The sequence below is a fragment of the Bubalus bubalis genome, chromosome 7 (assembly GCF_019923935.1).
Source record: "Bubalus bubalis isolate 160015118507 breed Murrah chromosome 7, NDDB_SH_1, whole genome shotgun sequence".
Taxonomy (NCBI): Eukaryota; Metazoa; Chordata; class Mammalia; order Artiodactyla; family Bovidae; genus Bubalus; species Bubalus bubalis.
Genome location: NC_059163.1, coordinates 58,391,316 through 58,406,086, shown reverse-complemented (window position 1 = coordinate 58,406,086; position 14,771 = coordinate 58,391,316). Strand labels below are relative to the sequence as shown.

Sequence of the window (14,771 nt, the reverse complement as noted above, 5' to 3'; positions counted from 1 at the left end):
AGGAGGTTAACTGCATGCCATGGAGAGGCTCCAGGAGAAATCAAACTTGATCTTGGACTGCTACTCTCCAGAATGTGAGAATACAAATTTCTGTTGTTTAAGCCACACAGTCTGTGGTATTTTGCCATGGCAGCCCTAGCAAACTAATATGATTGGCATTTTAATACAACCAGTGAGTCACGTACTAGTAATGGCTAGAACCAGGTCTCCTAATTCAAAGAAAAGAGAATCAATAAATGCTAGTTAGTAACCCGAAATGGAAAGATTTATAGCTGATGAGCTGGAAAAATGGTTAGTACAAGGTATAAGTATTCTCTGAAGTTTACAACTGAAAATCATTAGAAATAACTGAAACATATGAAATCATGGGAACAATTAATCAAAGACAATAGATGTCAATGTTTGTGATGCTAGTCTGCTTATTTTTTACATATTATTACTAATTATCACACTCATCCACAAGGAGATATTATACCCATATTAAAGTTAAAAATACATTAAAAACTAAATTAAAGCCAAAAATTGGTTAACAGATGTGTTCTGAAAGCAGATTAGTCTAATGGCAATCTTGTGCTCCTTTCATAACGCTATTCTGTTTCTCACATATCTCAAGTAAACGGTGATGTAATACATACTAAAAAACTTTATGTGGCCATGAAAAGGGTTAAGAAAACTCAAAGGCTGATGATAGCTATAGATTTTCTTATGTTCTAGGTTTTCTTTAATGAGAACATACAAGGTAAAAATAAACACAAGATTTCTTTTTAAAAATAAATAAAAAGTAATGAAACAAACCAACGATCAGAAAAGGAGCCTGTCTTTCTTTCAACTTGAATGATACATGATATAGGTTCCCTGTATACCTTTTGAGGTCTCGTTGGGGACCCAGAATTTAAACTTACAACACTGTAGTTTCAAATTATATTTTATTTATGAATGAATATAACTCCTAGTTTACCTGATGGCTTCTGAATCAATGTGCACAGGTGCAATTCTTTCCAACAGAAATTTGACCATCTCTAGAAAAGGATTTGTTGGCTGCTTAGGATTGGCAAGTTTCCGGGCTATTTCTCTCTATAGGAAGGGAAAGAGTTTCACTGTAAGTATGATCCTTTCATGTTTTTCAAAATAAAAATGATCCTAGGCATCAAAAGCATTTAAGGATTCAATACCATCAGATGTAAAAAAAGAAAAAAAAAAAACTTTCTCTGCTTTATACCCTGATTAAAATGATATACTCATTACCCAAGTACTAGAAAATATAGACTGTAGAGGAAAAAAGAGGGGTAACATGGTATGATTTATGCCTTTTGTCTCGTATTTCTCCCATGAAATTACTACATAGTAGACAATCTTTAATGCTGTATATTTTTACAACTGATATGCATTTATTTGTTTAATGGCTGCACCAGTTCTTAGTTGCAGCATGCAGGATCTAGTTCCCTGACCAGGGATCAAACCTGGGCCTCTGCATTGGGAGTGTAGAGTCTTAACTACTGGACCACTAGGGAAGTCCCTTTAGTATCTACTTTTGAAAAAATTAAAATAATTTATACTGTCATGGGCATGTTTCAATGGTTTACTTCATAGCCTGAAAAAACTTTTCTTTTGGTCAACAATTTTTTTTTTTTAAAGAGAAGACTTTTAAGTGTATAAAGTTTTTCAGTTCTGGAAGATCATAGTTGAGTTAAAAAATGGTGACATATCAAAGAGTTCCTGCAAAAGAAAAGATATTACTGCTGAAAGTTTCTAAAGAATATAAGGACTTAATGACTGTAAGAGACTGAATCATCCAAAGACAAGGTTGAATTTATAATGTGTTGGGTACTAGAGAAAGAAATTTACATTAATAACAAGACTTTTCATTGATTATCTCTGATGAATAAGTGGAAATGCTAGTTGAGAAGATAAAGCACATTGCTTTCCAAACTATAAAGCAATGTAACAAATAACAGTCACTCTATTTATTAGTTTTTTCATGAAAAAAAAAAAAAAATTTAAGGAAATGTGCCAAGGGGATAAAGGAAACAAATTTCTGTTGTACTTTCAGTGACTTAAAAAAAAAAATTAATTAATTAATTTGGCTTTGCTGGGTCTTAGTTGCAACACTTGGGATCTAGTTTCCTAATTAGGGAATGAACCCTGGACCCCTGCATTGGCAGCAAGGAGTCTTAGCCACTGGATCACCTGGGAAGTCCCTCAGTGACACATTGACACAAATTAATTATGAAGATCATATTAAATTAGATAGCATCCATGTTTGCTATTAGAGTGTAAAAATCCAAAGGACTGAGATTCAGAAGAAAATTTATTAGTCACTAGGAAGTGCTTGATTTATTTTGCAAGTAGTAATTAACTCAGCAAAGTTTCAGCATTTGAGAAAATAAATATTTGTATTATCTTTTGAAATCAGACTTACTTTGTGCAAGTCTTCCTAAAGAGGGGATTTTCTCCCACTTGGTATAAAATTTACTTGCTTTAACATAAGATAAAGTCAGTGATTGTCTAACAACAACTATGCCATTGGAAAACTGCTAGGCAAACTATATAGTCAGTATTAAAAAATGAAAGAACTAGGCATTAGAAAAGAATTATGGTATTACATATAAGTACAGGAAAAATAAAGGAAATGCTAACAGGAAAAAGAGTAAATCACATTTAAGCACAGTGATAGCACTATATAAAATATACCAATGCATATAAATAATAACATATTTAAGTAATTCTTCAAACCACATTTTATGTATGTAATATTTAGGTAATCTCTCATAACAATTATTTTTAAAAAGTATATCTGTCATAATCCTAAATGTAAGCTTATACTGGGGATAAGCAACAAGTCAAATTAGTATGTGGCAAGTAGGCAGCAACAAATAAAGTTTCCTTTACACGTTCAAAAAAAAAAAAAAAAAAAGACTTTCTACGTCTCTATTCTCCTGCTTCCTACCATCAATTCACCCTGAGATATTTTCCTTACATCTGCTTTGCATATACTTTCTGGATTTGGAAGCTCTTAGATATATCTGTTCTGACAAATAGCAGGAATCACGTTACTATCACTTTTCAAATTCAAGTCCTATTTTTCTCAGACCAAAAAGTACCACTTGATTATTCATTCTTAAGATTTGTATTTCTTGGGCAGTACTCAGTTTGTATGGGTTCTTGCAAATGATGAAATATATAGAAAGAACACTGTCATGGGTCTATTAAGATCTGGACTCTACTTGAAGCTCAGTCACTAGCTGTGAAACACTGGATGAGAAACTTCATCTCTTTAAAATGTAATCTTTATCTGTAAAATGAAGTGGTTAAACCAATTATCTCTATGGTATTTTTCAAGCCATTTCATTCTGTGATCCAATTATATTAGTAGATACCCAGCAGAACACAGTATTCTGGAACTGGAATTCTAAATACCAAGAAGTAAATGAAACCTTTAAATGTTCTCAGCAAACCATCCCATTCAGAAGTGCAAAGACAAGGTTATTTTGGGCACTTGTGACATTCACATCCCTAGGTACAATGGAAGAATCCACTGCTCTCTTCCCTAAACTGGCTTCCTCCCACCTCTTCCTAATTACTACTCTTTTAAGATTCTATATGCCTATTAGACTGAGAAAAAAAAAAAAAAAACATATTCCATGCTCCCAAATGACTTTGTATATACATCTGTTTATAGACCCTATATGCCTATTAGACTGAGAAAAAAAAACCCAACATACTCCATGCTCCCAAATGACTTTGTATATAGTCCTTATCCCTAATCACATATTTCAATAATTATCTTTCTAGAGCAAAGTTAGACATAAATAACTGAAATGATTTTCTTTCTCTTATTCATCTGTATAAGCCTGGTCCCAAGCATAGTGTTTGGCATATATGTGTAATACTATATTGTGTTATATATGTGTAATACTGTCATATATGTGAAATACAAATTTATTAATATTTAAATCCTAAAGGGCAGTCTGGAACCATGTATTAGGTAGGATACCTATATCCATATCTATCTATATCCTCTTAACAACCCTGTGAGGTTGTTAACATTTAGAGATGAAAAAAATGAGTCTCAAAAATACTAAACAACTTGCTAAAAGGTCACACCAGTAGTAAACGGTAAAGATGAAATTAGAAACTGTCTCATAAAATGGTAAGTAAATGAATGAATTTTTCCATGGGTATTGTCAACAACTGGTTTTCTATAAAATAGTCTAAAAATAGAATGAAGACAAAAGCCTAAACAGGAATTACCTTGTTTATAAATGTGTATATGGCAACTGAACTATTGCTGATATACTGACAAGGGTTTTTCCCACGCTGATACATGGGAGAATACACACACACACTAGAAAATTTTTATTTATCTAATAAATGTCTACTAAATACAAAGAATTTTATCTTGCTCAATTCCTAGGACCAATCTCCCTGGCTTACTTCTCTAGTGTTTTTCCTGGAATTTGACTGACTAGTGATAAGTAAAGAGAACTAAGTCGACCACAGATATACTCCTAGGTGATTCAGAGCTCACAATACTGTTACATTCACACAAATAAAATAATTTCTGTAAAGCAGATTTTAATGAAATCTAAGTTTCTATAAGCAAAGCTAGAAGAACAAATACAGAAGTATAATTTACTAACCACACAAACATCTGCCTGTTTGCACGAACAGGTTGGACTGATTAACAACTCCAACTGAGATCGCAGTTTCTCATCATCACCAAGAACTTGGTTAAATTTCTTCACAAAATCTTGTGCTTTCCCAGGATCAGGCAAATTCTCTAGAAGATTAAAAAAGAATCAATACTGCAAAAGAAAAACTACTAAACTAAAACCAAGCTGTCTTAAAAAATACTGCTGTTTTACCAAAAGATAAGACTATATGGGTCTTAGAAATAAAATTATTAAGGATTATTTTTTCTTACTAAATAAGTATTAAACTGATAGTTCCACTGGGCAAATTATTTGATGTCTGCTATAAACCTACAAAGTGAATAAACATACTCACTTGCTATGGTCATCAGTTTTCCAAACATAGCAGAACAGTTAGCTTCTGACTGAAATTTAAAACAGAAACAAATGATGTCATATGTGCTAACAAAATTTCATTAAGAAAACCTACACTCAGTATTGTACATTTTCTTAAGTTAAAAAAATCCATCATAATATACCCAGTAGGAAATGGCTTACCATATCTACAGCCTATGCAGATAACAAACAACCATGGAGTAACAACTATTAAACTAGCACAAACAGAAGGAAAGGATATGCCAGCAGGAAGGTATTTTAAAAATTTTGAAAGTTATATAACTTTCATAGGGAAATTATCTTGTCAGAAAACAGAACAGAAAATAAAACAATTATCATATCAAAATTACTGTGAAACTATACACCAAAGAAAATTAACTAAAAATGTGTAAAGTAGAAAAAATTTCTTTCTGAATAGTTCTACTAGCTATTCTGTTGCCCATTAATTAATGTATCACCTTCCTGCCTACTGCCCTTTCCTCCATTACAAGAGTACTATTTTATTAATGAATCTGTATGATCCCATGGACTTCCCGCTTTTGTTCAAGTTTTGTTGGATCACAATCATGCCCATTCATTTATGAACTATCTGTGACTGTTTCTGCACCACAGAGGCAGAGTTAAGCAATTCCAGAGACTGTATGGTCATTTACCAAAAAAAAAAAAAAAAAAAAAAAAAAGACAACACTTGCTTTAGGCGTCCACAGCCACTGAGGGGGGTCTCTGTGCATGGTTCCCTGGCTAAGTACACCTACTCTAGCAAATATGTTTAGAAGCATTTATATTATTTATGTTTCTTTTTTCAACCTTCAGAAAATGCTGGGCAGCATTTCTTTATTAATTTGACTTTGGAATCTTCAAAGGATTGATACTTGATTTGATACCGATACTACAATGACAGACCAAAAGTCAAAGAGGAAAAAAATTTGACTTCTAATATAATTTTATACTGAGATTTAATTCTAATTATTTGAAAACTGATAAACTATAAATTCTTAGTGTCAAAATACTTGATATACTAGAAAACACCATTTCTGTGTTCATGGTGAAAAATAAGATTTTTTTAATATTCATGTGAAATGCAAATTTATCTTGGATAACCACAGAAACTGACATTTAGAAAATAAAACAGCTGAGATACCTTTTGCTTGCTTCATCATACAGAAAAATTAACAATGACTAAAACTGTGAATTTAAACAAATCATGAACCTACTGTAGGCTGCTTGTGCAAATCCAACAGTTCTCGTACATGACTTCTAAGCATGTTCTGACACTTCCACATTTCATTGAGAGCTCTGTAAATAAAGTTATAAATATGAAAAATATACATAATATAACAATACTGGTTAATTATTCAACTTTACTACTTTTCTCACTGCATGGTGTAGATACACCATTATTCTACATCTACCTAAAATCTAAAGCTTCAGAAAATTTACTTATTAGGATTAAGACAGTTTGGTTTACAATAGTAAACATAAGGCTTCTTATGAGAGAAAATATTTGAGAAGTTTTCAAGGATGAATAGGATCTTGCCAAGTAAACTGAAGGAATTCAAAGACATTCTAAGCAGAGGTAGCCAGAAAGTTTTGCTACAGAGAGAAAAATGTCATTAAAGTACACAGCACACACAGGGACGTGAAAAAAAAATTATAGGCTTGGAGAACAGAACGTGAGTAGGGGAGCAAAAGGAAGCTGGAAAGTACTATAGAAAAGGATCAGATCGTGAAAGGCCAGGCTAAGGAGGTATGCATGAAATAGTGCAGATGACTTAAAAAATGAATTTCTTGGAAATGATGTGGATTCAAAACATGCCAAATTTAAATTGAGTTTCTTTACTCTAGATTCTTTTCTCTCCGTGATAGCAGATTTTCTTCTCTTACAAACCCACTCTGTAATTTCAGGTGCTCAAAATTAGTTTATTTCTGAGTACTCTTTGCCAAATATAAACAGAAATCAAGACCTCTGGCCTGGAATTTACTATCTACAGTGAATGTTATGACTACTTGCAAATCCTTAAAATGATGGCTGATGTCTTTTAATACGGTATGTTACTCTGTGGACTTTCTGCTGAAAACGCATAATCTCAATCCAATATTGAGGAAACACTGAAAGAACCCGAACTGAGAGAACATTCTATAAAATAACGGACCTATGCAACAGTGTTCTGAAAACTGTCCAAGTCATAAAAGACAAAGGCAAACTGAGAAATGGTTCCAAATTTAAAAAGACGAGACATGATAATTAAACATGCAACATGTAATCCTAGAAAGGGAACAAAAATCCATAAAGGACATTATTTGGACAATTGAGGAAATTTGAATACACATTGGATTATACAATATTTTATCAATATTAAACCTCCTGACTTTCAATGAAAGCACTCTAGTTATATAAAAGAATATCCTTGTAATTAAGGAATACCTATGTATTAGATGTAAAGGAATGCAGTGTCTGCAAATTACTACCTATGGATCAAAGAAAATATGTATGTAAAGTACGCACAAATGATAAAGCAAATGGTCAAAAATTAGGAATTTCACTAAATGGGATTTAAAGTTTTGTTATTATTTTTGAAACTTTTCTGTAAATTTGAAATTATATGAAATTAAAGGTAATATATATATATGGAAATGTAATAGCTGAGGTTCTTATTAAGAAGAATCAGAATTCTCAATAAGAGGAGTTACTTACTTTTTTAAAAGCTTTATTAAAGTGGAATGCCCACAGATTCTAAGTGGCCTGAGATATTTAAGTTATGGTCGCTGTCTGAACAAAATTATTAATAGTGCCTTCTTTCAATCTCAAAAATACCTGTTTTGACAATCAATCATACAGTTATTCTACACAGAAGTGATTTGGACATGGTCTCCTGACAAAGAACCAGTTCCTATTTCTTAGGCTTAGTATGGTAAACCTCCAATAATGTGATTTAGATCCCAGTCAACAGGTGCACAAAAGACAATTTTGACATGGGGACTTCTCTCAATTCCTGAAACCATATTGCTCAGTTGCCAAATAAATCTATGCATATAGGAATATCTTTGCTTTAATTTACTTGAATTTACATGATAAAAATTTTCTCTATAAATATTTATCTGAGGTTTTTGATTCAACTAGAAGAAGCAATTAGAAATGATTAAATAAATAATTGTATAAAAGATTCAAGAATCATTTAAAAAGTAACTTACTTGACAGCATTTGGATCCAAACTAGCATATAAATAATACAAGCATTTCATTCTCTCTTCTGTTTCCAGGTTGTGGGGGACAAGATACTGAGCAAAGATTTTCTCTACCAATAGTCTATGAAGCAAACAAACAAAGAGAAAAAAACCCCAAGTAACAAAATTAGTCTGTTTTTCAGAAGCAAAAGCCATTTTATATTTTAACCACCTCATACAAAGATACCATACCAATGGTGATACCCATGTGTGCAAATAAATGGAAAAGCTCAGTATGTGATCAATGTTTTTCCTTACAAGTATAGTTATTTTTAAATTTAGAGCTACAGTTGTTACTTGTGGCTTTACACTTTGTCAGCCTGAAACATCTGTTCTAAAAGGGTTATATATTATTCCTAAGCACAGGATGCTAAGCCTGTTCCACCTGTTCGTCATCATCAGTCTGGAGCTATCAGAAATTATTTAACATTACAAATAAAGCTACAATCAAGAATTACTAATTCTCAAAAAATGTATCAATTTCCTCTGATTACAGTCTGGCTCCTTTCCCACGTTGTCATTTTGTAAAATCAAGGTGATCTTCCTTCATCATCCTGAAAATCAGGTTCTCTTATGCAGATCTGTCTTCACTGCACATTCTAAATTCCTTACCATATTTAAATATCCTTCTTGCTAAGCTTATATTTATTATTCAACATCACTAAAGGTTCTAATTATAAAGATTATAATTATAAAATTATTCTTATTTAATCCTTATTAAATATAAGGAGTCTTCATTAGCCAATGAAATACATAATCAATAATGTCAAAGTAGTCTAACTCAATAAAACACTGCAAAGTATTTTGCAAAAAACAAAATTATTACTGTAATCCAATAGAGAATTATGAGTAACATTCAGAAAGGGAAAACAACATAAGTTCTCATCTCAAGAAAAGAATTTTCTATATATGGGGATGGAAGTTAGACTTACTAGGTGATCATTTGGCAATATATACAAATATAGAATCATAAAGCTTATACACTTGAAATATAATGCTATATGTCAATTATGCCTCAAAAAAAAAAAAAAAAAAGAACAGTAATACCTCAATTGGTACTTACAGTATTGCAAAAAGGAAAAATAACTAGCACTTAAAAAACAGTGCTACATTGCCAGGTGGTGGGCCAGGGGTCTTTATATTCATTATTTTATTTAATCCGTAAGACAATTCTATAAGGAAGGCTCATCTAATAAGGGGTAGAATGAACACTTGGTCTCTGGTCTGAGTCCAACTCTCATGCCTATATTTCACAATTATTATGCTAACTGATAATTCTGGCTATAGTCTTATTTAAACATGATATGTCTAAACATGCAGAAAGTGATTTCTGAACTTAGAAACTAAGTATTATGAAAAAATCAAACCATATTAAAAAATTAAAAACACTTTTATATTCATCCATTTTACCAACATATGGAACTCACTTGTCATCGATGCTATTCTGATAATATATATGCAAAAGTTTGTCCTTTATCCAGCTGACTTTCTCTGCAGCTTCCTTTCCTGCTTCACCATGAAGACAGTATTTCTTATAAAGCTGAGCCAGACCCATCATAGCTTCTTTTCTTACTCGCCACTAGAAAGTACAAAGTTTACTAGATGAGCTAGATAACAAATTTTAGTATAATACCTGGCAAAAATTATGATTTCTTCCAATAGGTTGCACAGATTTAGGTGTGTATAGATTAGCACAATACTTATTTTCATAAAAGACAAATCACTTAAAACAACAGTTTTGATTATGTTTCTGTTTAGAAAACAGACTAGTTTGCAAATTATCCAGTGCAAATACTACTAGATCACCTATCAATTTTTTATTTTCTTCAAAGCCAAGCAACAATAAATTTTACCAAAAATCTCATTTGATTCTGTTCTAAAAAAAAAATTTGGCCAAGTTTTAGGAGTGATTAAAAAATAAGAGAAAGTAGACAATTCAGTCTACAAACAAAAGCCAAATCATCTGGAATGTTTTATCCTAGTTATATCCCTTTTGATATTAACTCAGAATAAGAAGAGCAAAATTGGGGTGGGAGGCTGAAGAGAGGTTCAAAAGGGAAGAGACATATGTATACCTATGGCTGATTCATGTTGATGTATGGCAGAAACCAAAATAATATTGTAAAGCAATTATCCTCCAATTAAAAAAAGAGCAAAATTTGGTATCAAAATCTTTGAATTATAAAGTTGGAAAGCACCTTAGTGATAGTCTTAACTGAATTTTATTACTTTGTTATCAAAAGGGCAAATCAGTTACCTAGTCACACCCTAATTCATGAAAGACTGGGAGTTAAAGAGATTGGAGGGGTTTAAGAGAAGGGAAGAAAGGTGATCAGAGAAGGGTGGACAGAAAAGGAGATTATAAAAATCTAGAGTCAGAAAGACAAAAGAACAATAATAACCACAAGGTACTTATCTCTAATAAATCAGAGTATACTTATCTTTGGTTTATTTAATACTTTCTTGAAATTTTTTTGGTATACTTTTCCCAATTTTAGATTATTTAGTTGGTGAAATGAAACTGTTCCCATATAACAAGTAAAAGATGCCTTTTGACATTTCTAACATGAAACCAAAGAATGTAAGCTGTGAAATCGAAGATTTTAATTCATCCCCACTTTTTAGAGAAAACAAAATTTAGAAAGGCTATTTTTTTGTTGTTGCGTCACTTCAGTAGTGTCCGACCCTGTGCGACCCCAGAGACGGCAGCCCACCAGGCTCCCCCGTCCCTGGGATTCTCCAGGCAAGAACACTGGAGTGGGTTGCCATTTCCTTCTCCAATGCATGAAAGTGAAAAGTGAAAGGGAAGTCGCTCAGTCGGGTCCGACTCTCAGCGACCCCATGGACTGCAGCCTACCAGGCTCCTCCGTCCATGGGATTTTCTAGGCAAAATTACTGGAGTGGGGTGCCATTGCCTTCTCCGAGAAAGGCTATACTATAGGTTATTTAATTCATTACACCAAAATAACAGTTCCTAAAACGCCCAATGGGCCTTATTAAGACTATATCATACAGTCTCAGCAAGAATCATTTACTCAGCTCATCCTGAAATTATAAACAAACACTGACAGAAGTAGAAGTGAAATGTTTCTAAAAGGAAGAAGTAATAAAAATGGCAATACTTGAAATCTGGTTTGGGGCTGGGGAGGTCATAATTAACAACTAAGCAATAGGGAGTGTTATATCATTTAAATTAATGCCAGGGAGAAAAAACTCTTCAGATGGAGAATTAATGACACAGCTGAACAAGTTAAATGGTGTTTATATATCTCTGCCTCCTATGACTATTTCAAAACAATTTAAAGAATGCATCTTGCTATATATTTCTATAGCAAGATACTGCTTTTCTATCTTGAAATTATAGCTAAACTGCATTAGTTTCAGGATGGTAGGAGATTTTTAAAACTGTGCTTCAAATAAAATAGCACACTTTTAAAGGCAACCTTTGTTAAAGATGTTAATAAGTAACATGTTTCATCAGCCTGCCTTGCGTATATGTCTCTCATGGCTGACACTATTTCTTAGCAACTATTACTGTTCTTAGTACTACATTTATCAACCCACATTTTAAATTGCATCCACATACAGGAAATTACACAAAGAGTAATGACTAAACATCATTTTGACTCTAAGCTTAGCATAGCAATATGGAAACACCACTTTTACAGGAAGTACGATATTCCAAGACAGATACTTCCGCAAATGCTAACTATAAAGGAAACAAATGGTGATGATCAGTATTCTTCTGAAACTCATCATGTAAGTGAAAGGGTAAAACAAAACTTTAATTTTGCTGCTCGTTTTGTAAAGGTGAGCTAAAAACCCATACCAAAGATATGAAAAGCTACAGAATCCAATGTATTCGTTTGTAAAAATAATGAAAAGTTTGCCAGAAATATATAAATTCTGAGCTCTTTATATTTGGTATTGTATTAATTTGACTTGGATGAGATGGCTGGATAGCATCACTGACTCAATGGACATGAGTTTGAGTGAACTCTGGGAGATGGTGATCGATAGGGAGGCCTGGCATGCTGTGATTCATGTGGTCGCAAGGAGTTGGACACGACTAAGTGACTGAACTGAACTGAACTGAATTTGACTTTCAAGATAACTTTAAATATAAAATGATTTCTATTGTATTTTGCTAACAATGTAAACATCAGATCAGATCAGTCGCTCAGTCATGTCCGACTGTTTGCGACCCCATGAATCACAGCACGCCAGGTCTCCCTGTCCATCACCAATTCCCGGAGTTCACTCAGACTCACGTCCATCGAGTCAGTGATGCCATCCAGCCATCTCATCCTCTGTTGTCCCCTTCTCCTCCTGCCCCCAATCCCTCCCAGCATCAGAGTCTTTTCCAATGAGTCAACTCTTTGCATGAGGTGGCCAAAGTACTGGAGTTTCAGCTTTAGCATCATTCCTTCCAAAGAAATCCCAGGGCTGATCTCCTTCAGAATGGACTGGTTAGTAAATTAAAAAAGAATAAAATTCCTCAGGTTTTACCCGTTTGTCCAGTGTTCTTTCTCTTACAAAGCCAAGTAGCTGATCATTCACTAAGGCAAGGTCTCTTTTGGCAGCAGTTATTATAGTAACAATAACATCATGACGAATAGCTTCTTCTGGATCATGGGATCGAACTTTCAAATATTCTGAAACAGAAAAAATTAAGCTAAATGTAAGCTATAATATTCATTATGTTCACAATGACCAAAAAATAACCACCTAATGCTTTTATGTCTATATACTGGAACAATTGTAAAATGAGGATAAATTAAAATCATTTAATTTCTGAGGTGGCCATTACATAATAACAAAATGAACTATATCATACTATTACTGAAAAGTTATATGTTAATAAATAATATTTTATATCAACTATTATGGAAAAGTCAAATCAGTACCTGATTTGAAATCAAAGCAGCACCTGATTTATACAATACATATTAAATGACTAAAAAAAAAAATTACAATAAAAATTCTTATAGCATTACACAATATAAAATAACATTCTATGGCCGCTAAAAAAAAATCTTAGATAATTATGCTATGAACAAAGTTATTTCCTCTCTTTTTGGCAAGTACTTTATTTTTGGACAAACTGATAAAAATCTGGTAAAAAATTTATTTGTATTTTTGTTTGCACTGGGTCTTTGTTGCTGTGCAGGCTTTTCTCTAGTTGCCCAAGCAGAGGCTACTCTCTAGTTGTGCAGGCAGAGGCTATTCTCTAGTTGCAGCTCTTGAGTTCTAATTGTGGTCGCTTCTCCTGTTGTGGAGCATGAGCTATAGGGTGCATGGGCTTCAGCAGCTGTGGCATGTGGACTCAGCAGTTGTGGTTTCCAGGCTCGGAGCACAGGCTGAGTAGTTGTGGCACACTAGCTTAGCTGTCCTGTGACATGTAGGATCTTCCTGGTCAGGGATTGACCCGTGTCTCCTGCATTGGCATGCGGATTCCTTACCACTGAGCCACCAAGGCAGCCCAGTACACAGTATTTTGATTCTGGTGGTTTAGTCACTGAGTAAGACTCTTGCAATCCCATGAACAGCGGCCTGCTAGGCTCCTCTGTCCATGGTATTTCCAAGAATACTGGAGTGGGTTGACATTTCCTACTCCAGGGGATCTTCCTGATCCAGGGATTGAACATGAGTCTCCTGCACTGCAGGCAGGTTCTTTACTGCTGAGACTCCTTATACTGAGCCTGAAGCCCAAGTATTTTGATAGAAGCTATTTATTTGTTACAACCAAATAAGTAGGTTTAAATGCTTTATTTCAAGTGAAGAATGAGAAATTCTACTAATCTATTTCAGAAGAAATCACTTATCTACTTACTCACAGGAAGAGTCTACTTCTTTAAACTATCATTTCAAAAAATTTCAAAAGATTACAATGTGAAGATTTCAAACTTAATTTTATTGTATAAACATGAAATCACTTACTAGTCCATGACTGTTAGAGACCTGAAACAGTGCCAGAGTGAAACCTATTCAGAAACTCAAGTTAAAGTCAAAGGCCACATCTAAAATATATTTGTGTGATTGCATTCATATTTCAATAGACCAGCCACCTTACCTGTGAGATCCTTTGCTAAATCTGGGTGATTCATTAAACAGTGACTGGCAAATTTCACACTTTCTAATCTCACAGGAACATGAATGTCATTAAATCTATACAGAAAAAGATTGCTAAATATTAGTTGTAAGGCAAAATAACTTTTCAAATAAGGTACATCAACAGTACATAAATATCTATTAAAAAAACAAAGGTTTTTTTTTCCAATACTTACTAGAAAACATGCTGGTCATTAAAATGACAGTTACATCATTCTGAAGGAAGAATATAAATTAAAAAATATATAATTTCACAACAGTATTTTTTTACAACAGGATTTTCACCATGTTAAAACAGTATAAAAAATCCCCCAACCCAAACTATGTATGTTGAAAAGCCAAAAATTGTAGCTTATAATTATACCACAAAACAAACAAAAAAATAAAATTTCAAATGCACAAAATCTAT

At 33.2% G+C, this 14,771-nt stretch overlaps 1 protein-coding gene across 4 annotated transcripts in view; it reads right to left on the bottom strand.

Annotated features, from left to right (window-relative positions):
* PDS5A (PDS5 cohesin associated factor A) overlaps positions 1 to 14,771 on the bottom strand; it is a 134,213-nt gene that overhangs the window by 47,745 nt on the left and 71,697 nt on the right. For all 4 annotated transcript variants that reach the window (XM_006068246.3, XM_044945969.1, XM_025290141.2 and 1 more), the window contains exons 10-17: positions 14,325 to 14,419; positions 12,761 to 12,906; positions 9,679 to 9,830; positions 8,220 to 8,333; positions 6,242 to 6,323; positions 5,008 to 5,056; positions 4,641 to 4,780; positions 959 to 1,074 (exon numbers count right to left, since the gene is read on the bottom strand). In XM_006068246.3, coding sequence (XP_006068308.2) covers positions 959 to 1,074; positions 4,641 to 4,780; positions 5,008 to 5,056; positions 6,242 to 6,323; positions 8,220 to 8,333; positions 9,679 to 9,830; positions 12,761 to 12,906; positions 14,325 to 14,419 — 894 coding nt within the window. The remainder of the gene's footprint in view (positions 1 to 958; positions 1,075 to 4,640; positions 4,781 to 5,007; positions 5,057 to 6,241; positions 6,324 to 8,219; positions 8,334 to 9,678; positions 9,831 to 12,760; positions 12,907 to 14,324; positions 14,420 to 14,771) is intronic.